Genomic DNA, 7,221 nt, shown 5'->3' on the forward strand with positions numbered 1-7,221 from the left:
GGTGGGTGGGGTTTTTTTCTTTCTTTAAAGGAATACAGGAAAACTTAATATAAAGTACCAATGGAGCCATGATTCCTAAGTCTGAAGGCAGGTTTTGTATGCCTCTCTACTCTATAATTTCCCAAATCCCTAGGAGTGTCTTCAAGTATTTAGAACTGGTGTTAGTTCCTCTACTGTTACCTATATGGAAGTACTTCACCTAATTTTTCTGTGCCACTGCATTGACGTGAAAACCTGCTTAGTGCTAAACAATTTTGTTGTCCTCTGTTATAATGTTCAACAGTATAATTTGCTTTTAATAACCATGTCTAGAGTCCCTCTATCATCCTATTACTCAACAGTATACTTTATCCCCTGCTACCCGCAGTGCCTGCAGTAAGATGGGGAGCAAGGAGTCGGACCAGCTTTTGTGGCCTTGCTGCTGCACAGCTTCTAGACTGCAGTGAGAAGGTTTAACCTTAATAGGCTATAGCTCATGACTGCTAACACTGATGGTATTTATTTTAGCTGTCCACTGTCTTAAGCACAGCGTGGAGAGAGCAACGCGAGCTTTCAAATTTCAACTTCTTGCAGAATTTAAGCATTTAAATATAATCTTGAATTATAGTCATCGGTCTAGAGTTATATGTCTATTTATAAAGCACAGCTTGTCTGCCCTATACACTGAAGACAATTTGAGATGGTGAACTCTGCCTGACTGGGTCTTAAATTCTGAACTAAAAAGTACTTTTCTCATTAGCTTCTTTCGTCTAATAAAGAGTACTTTAACAATTCACGTCTCATTAAAAAGCCTTAATAATAAAGAAATTACATACAAACGCAAGAAGAGGTTAGGAAGTACCAGGGATTGAGTGCAAATTAAAATCAGATGGCCAGACTGCAATTTTATAACTTAAAATCCTTCTCTCCTGCTGTGTGCACTCAAGTTCTTGGGTAGGATTGTTAACATCAGTTTTTCAATTTCTCCTTTACACGTATGGGAAATACTTGACTCCCTAAGATAGCTCTGAGGTCCCATAATTCTTAGCTGAGAGCATTTCTGTTTCCGCATAATGATGCAGCCTGAAATTCTAGTTATGCTCTGTGTGGCTTTTTTATGGAGTAGTCTTGAGCTGTAATGGGTTGCTGCACAGGAAAACATTTTAACTATTCACTAAAGCACAGGGATTTCTTGGGAGAGCAACGTACCTACTTTTTTACCACCAAATGGGCAGTATCGCTGCTGTGAAGTGTATAATAAAGGTTTTTCTAGGTTTTCTGGATTGCTTATAGTCCTCCTGTATGCCTGCACGGTAAACTAATTTGATGCTTATTTCCCAGTTATTGATTTAATTCAAAAATACTCTTGTTTTTCATATCAGTACAATCTATGAAATGATCTTAGTAACATGAAAAATCTAGTGGACTAATGCAACTCTGAAGTCTTCTAGATAGAATAGTCTTGCAACTATTTAGAGTTTGTCAATTTGAAGTGTTTAGCAAGCTTTATCTCTCTTTGAAAGAATAAATCAACAGATTTGTCATTGGCATGTTACGCAGCATGCACCTGCTGTTTAGTACTGCAATTTTAAATAGCATTTTTTAGATACTTGCAAATTAATCGTAGCTGTAAGTTGTTAAGAATTATGTGAATGCAACATCATCAGAGTGAATCTTGCAGTCAAGTGTGTGCATAGCTGCTATGAACTCTTTCACAGGTAGAAGTTTGTATTGGCGTTTCCAGTTTGGCTCTGTGTGTGTGGTTTTTGGTGGGGTTTTTTTGGTTTGGTTTTGTTTTTAATAGTTCGCCATGTCAGGAGATAGGTTAAACAGCTTTGTAACTACAATACATTTCTATCTTGACATCTCCCCTTAAAAACTGTCAGGAATTCAGATGTGGGAGAAAAGCTTCTCAATCTCTTCCACTTCAAAAATGTTCATCAGCTCTCCCCAATGTATGGTCTGCTTCCTTTGGCTCTTTTGAGGCTTGAAACAACAGCTTTGTCCAGGATTTTAGCACGGTGCCTTCATTTTGCTGCTGGTTGTTGTAAAGATTCCTGCAGCTTTGTGCTGAGGCTTTGAGGATGGGGTTGTCCTGAGAGAACCTAATACGCTTGTGGAAAAACCTGCTTAATGCAATCTTACACTTTTCAAAAGGCATCTGTTGTCCCCGATTTCAAGTTGCGGGCTATCCTCCTTCTGTATGGTAGAGAGGTTAGAAATGGGGTGGGGTGGCTTTTTTTTTTTTGCCTTGTAACATTTATGTCTGTCAAAAAAACCCAAACATGCTTTATACTGTACTAGCCATTTGGTTTTCAAGTTAACTTAAAAATCTGATATATTAAGCAGAGACTTTAAAATTTAAATACAGGTGGTATCTCCAGCATAAGTACATTTTGTGCTACTTACCTTGGTGTAGGATTAAGAGAAGAATCTTTGACTTTGGGATACACTGAATTGTTGCAAATAGCGTTAATTCTTCCTTCTGGAAGCATCTTGTTAATTTAATAGGGGAACGTTTTACAAAAACGCTTACCCAAACTACCTGCTCTATGCCAGCTGTTAGATGGTGCCTAGGGTGAAGGAAGGTACCTGGCATTACTTGATGCAATGTGGTACTGTGGGGGGGTTTGTTGTTGTTGTTTTTTCCTGGAACAAATACTTCAATCCTCATTCAAAATGACAGTTTGACTTCTGTAATTGTAGGGAGTGTTTTGTTTTGGGTGACTTTTGATGTGGGTTTTTGATCACAGTGCTGGGGGACAGTTATAGATATACTGAAGTGAATGCAAGATTGTCATTAGCCCGGGAGCTTGGTATTCACTGCTGGACTGAGTGCATGCTATTGCTGTAACTCGGTACTTAGGTGTATCAGCAAGGCTAGTGCCTGCCTTAATTCTTCGTGTCTTAGTTCTGACACGTGAAGGGAGGGATGTGAAAGTCCTTTTCTGGTTTTAGTCAGATTGATACTGTGGCCACGAGGCTCTCCTAAGCCTTAGGTAAGTCCCAGTGACTTGTTTCTGCCTTGGACCTGTCATCTCAACTCACTGCATGGCATGCTTCTGTGTCTGGGTTGGGAAACAGCTTGTTTAAGCAAACCTGCTTTTAATAAGGTATGTTTGTATAGCTTGCAGTGAAACAATTGTGTTTGTGTAACAGCGGGTATGCACAGAGGTGGGTCATGGCTAGAGAAGAAGAGAGAAGTTAATGGAACTACTCTCTTTGCCCTATATATAGAATTATACCACGCTAAAGTGCATACGACACAACAGTGTTGGAGCCTGGCTTTGTCTTGCCAAGGATCCTCCAGCGGGTGCTAGTAAGACAAGAAAGCAATCGTGCCCTGCTAGCATGGAAACCTGCCCTGCTCACCCACGCGGTGAGCAGCTGTTTTACAGAAAGACAGGGAGCCTTGTTACTACTAGGCAGGATACGCCGCTGCGGAAGAACGTATGTAGGGTTTTCTGCCTTCTGATGCTGAAAGCAGTATGCCTTTGTCCTAATAATCCTGCCACCTGGGCATATGAGCTCCTTGACATGTTCTGTTTTTCAGCATTAGTTTTACTACTTCCATATCTTCTGTCTCTGGTTGTCAGCTGTCAAAGCTGTCCAGTCCTTGGCCTCTTGTTAATTATGCTTCCTTCTGAAGCCCTCAAACTGATGGGTCTCAGTTTGTCATGCTAACAAATGTGTGTATTACCTCTGTTATTTACTCAATGCCTTGTCCCAGGGAGGAGACCAGAGCCTTCATTGCCCTTTAGGAATACAGCAATGGATAGGGAAACAGGCTGCTTTTTAGTCAGGAAAAGTACAGTATTGTCTTGTGTTACTCAGATGACCTAATCATTTACATTAATTGGAAGGTATAATCAGTCTATATAATCTGGTTTAGAGCCTCTTCAGTTACGGGACTTTACAATTCCATTTCCTTTATCCTTTTTAAAATAAAAGGAAAACTTACAAAGAAGTGTTGCCAATACAGTTAGTTTTTACTACTGTAATATAGCTAGCTTTAACTGTCATGAAAAGAGAAAGCTAGTCTTTTCTATTCTAGCTATTGCTTGCTACCTGTGAACGTTAGGTAGGATCCTAGGGTCTATTTCCAGTTCTCCAAACCGTGTCTGAAAAATTTGCTTAACCCCAATCGTTTCGTTTTTTTTCTCTGTATTTAATAATTGAAACACTTTTGACTCATAAGTTTAATTTCTTGTAGAGGACTTGGATCCTTGGTTGGAGAATGCTTTTGTAGTGGAAAGCATTAGCTAAGACAGCTTTGATTATTTGGCTTGAATACTTTTCTGATCTATAGAGGACTTCCTATCTCTATGCTGCTAAAAGGCACGCTAACACGTTTAATTATATTTCTCTTAGCTAACAAATACTTTGGACCAATGGGGGAAAAGCAATATTTATAAAGAGCCATCTCTTTTTTTTTTTTTTTTCTTTTTATATTCAGATGATGGAACACCTGGATTATACAGGAAATGAAGAAACCACAGCATCAGCCAGTGAACAGCCTGGAGGACAATAACATGCAGGATCCTGATTTAAAATAGTATTCAAATTTTCTACAAAGGAATTAGAGTAAATTTGGTGAAGTTTTACAACAGAGTATTTCCTACTCTGTGTAAAAGGGTTTTTTTACTCCCGCACCTATATTTTTATGGAAAATATTGTTAATAACATAAAAGTAATCAAAATAGACTTGCATTTTTACAGCCAAACCATAGCTAGTAAAACCGTGCCTTATTTCAATTTAAATAAAAGGATATTTTCTATGCAATTTCCCAAATGTGTTTCTATACAGTATATTTTTATAAAAGTTTCTTGCCCATATCAGTTTGATGCGTGAAATGTTTTCTTAATTTTGATTAAGACTAGTCAAGTTTCACTAAAAAAAAAAAAAAAAGTACAGTACCCTTCATAGGATTCCTTTCCAGATTTTGAATGCAAAGATTGGTAGTAATGTAACTACAGCAACTGAAGAATGAAACTCTAGAACTCTAGTTCCATTACTACAAGTAATTGAATAAACAGTGTGTATGATAGTCTGTGTACATTGTAAGCCATAAAATAGGTAACAGGGCAAATTTAGCTTGGGGTTGTGAGCTCCCCCCTCCCCATAGTATCACTGGCTTATGCCTTAATTGTGGAAATTGTTAAGCTTTGATGCAAGTCTTTTGGATTATATACACCGCCAGCTATTTAAAAAAAAAAATAAAAGGGGGGAGGTACTTACACAGTTGTCCTGGAAACTTAGGTGCAGCTCCTGGAATAGTTGACAAACAAGATGGTTCGAAAGGCAAGAGGGTTTTTGCTCAAGAAGTGCTATTGGGTGGGGGGTGTGCGTGTGAAATGTTAACTCTGGCCTGATTCTTCTCCTGCCCATTGAGACTGGGTCTGTATTTGTGGTCTTTGGCTGTGGATCAGTTCAAAGGGATGGGGGAAGACAGGACAGATTTTTTTTTTTTTTTTAGCTCTTGCATCTACACCGTACTTTTTTTTCTGAAAACTATTTTTGAAAATTCTTTGCAATTGATAGACAAAACAACAGATTTGAATAGTGCTAGTAGTGCCTGTGTTAGTTAAGGCCAATGCATGTGTTTAACTGTTTAATCTTAATTTGTTTTATCTTTTAAAGACTTGGAAAAGGAGAAATAGTTTAAATCATTAGTTTGTATTTAGAAGAGTTTGAGTTTGTTTGACACCTTTTCTTTTTTCAGGAAACTGCAAATTGAGGGGGATTAGGCATAGAAAATCTGTACAGCTGTAATGCTAACAGTTTACACCAAAGAAAATTGGAGAAGGCAACAACAGGAAACCCCTGAGTTCACTTAGTGCTAACGTCAGGTAGTCGTTAAAACATTTTTCCTATTCTTTAAATGAATGTCATTCCTATAGTCAGTACCAGTTCAAGAACCCTGGAGAAAACAAGTGAATAAGCACATGCTGGGCAATGGCAACGGCAACGCAGGCTTTCCTGCAGTGCCTCATGTAAGTGCCTCAGTGTTCACCTGATGGTCACCTCCAGACATTTATAGTTAGTTTGGGGCATGTTGGCTCAGGAAAACTTACCCAGATTAAATCTAGTTTAGCTAGATTTACTTTGGAAGTATGCTAATTAAGACAATTGTAAATCTATATTGGCAGTTAACAAAGGCTTACTGCAAATTCACCTGTTTACGTAATTTATATCGAGTTTCAACTTTTGTTCACAAGAGTCAGGAGCAGACAGACTTACAGCCTGAGTACCAGTTGTTGCCATTCACACGGATTGACCGTGGTGCCAGTTGATATGGGTACGATAACCACCTTGTTTGCAACTTCCCCCAAAAAACAGAAATTAGAAACAGTTTTTATATGTTAGTAGTTGCCCCTCTTGACTTTCTTGACCTAAGCTGGAACTGACGGCCTCAGAATACAATGATCTTGTGTACCATCTTCAATTTTTATTCAACTGGCACTTAATAATAAATTGCAGCATACCTCAGTGTTCCAATAGCAGACTGAAAACTTGTCTTCTGATGTGTTGTCGTGCCCTTTGACAAGCCCGGTATCTGCCAAAGTTAAATGGTTATGAAGAAGTTTCTGAAAATTCCTGAAAGAGAGAAAGAAGTCATAACTCATTCAAAGTCATGCACTACTCGCAGCCCTCAGAAGCTTCACAAATCTATGTCATATGACTCCTTTTTCTCTTTAAAATCTTCTGCATGGAGGATTTATTAAATTTTCAGCTATAAACGATAATGGCATTAGTATAAATGAAGACGACCTTTGGCAACGTAAGTGTATTCAGCAGCTGGCTGTGGAAACTCTGTCTTGTTCTGTGCCTAATTACGCTCCATGCCTGATCATGCCTGAGGTTTCACACACATGTGCTGCAGTTTAATGGGATGTAAACTAACTTTTTTTCTTTCAAATGCTTAGGTGCTTTGTTTACAAAAATTAAGAATGGAGTTTAAGATTTTATATAAATAATAGGTTAGTGTTGACTACTGAAACGAGGTTTTTATAAGTTCAATAGAACTGATTGCAACACTTTTAGCAATTTTGAATGTTTTTAATGTTAAATTTGGTTGGGCTAAACACTATGTTAAAAGCCTTTTTAGTCATACTTTAATATAAAAATCTTACTACCTTTTCATTGTATGTTTACTGACAACAGCCCCCTTCCTTATGACTCTTAAGTTATCACTTTAAGAATGTTATTAATAAATGTTACTTGGAAAAATAGTTGAGTAA

At 38.0% G+C, this 7,221-nt stretch overlaps 1 protein-coding gene across 5 annotated transcripts in view; it reads left to right on the forward strand.

Annotated features, from left to right (window-relative positions):
- The window catches only part of SPPL2A (signal peptide peptidase like 2A), a 30,067-nt gene extending 22,846 nt beyond the window's left edge, over positions 1–7,221 (forward strand). For all 5 annotated transcript variants that reach the window (XM_087744048.1, XM_087744049.1, XM_087744045.1 and 2 more), the window contains one exon: positions 4,436–7,221. In XM_087744048.1, the coding sequence (XP_087600174.1) occupies positions 4,436–4,510 (75 nt within the window). In that variant the 3' untranslated portion in view covers positions 4,511–7,221. The remainder of the gene's footprint in view (positions 1–4,435) is intronic.

Source organism: Nipponia nippon, unplaced genomic scaffold, assembly GCF_047370975.1.
Source record: "Nipponia nippon isolate SJK-2023a ecotype South Korea unplaced genomic scaffold, ASM4737097v1 scaffold_9, whole genome shotgun sequence".
Taxonomy (NCBI): Eukaryota; Metazoa; Chordata; class Aves; order Pelecaniformes; family Threskiornithidae; genus Nipponia; species Nipponia nippon.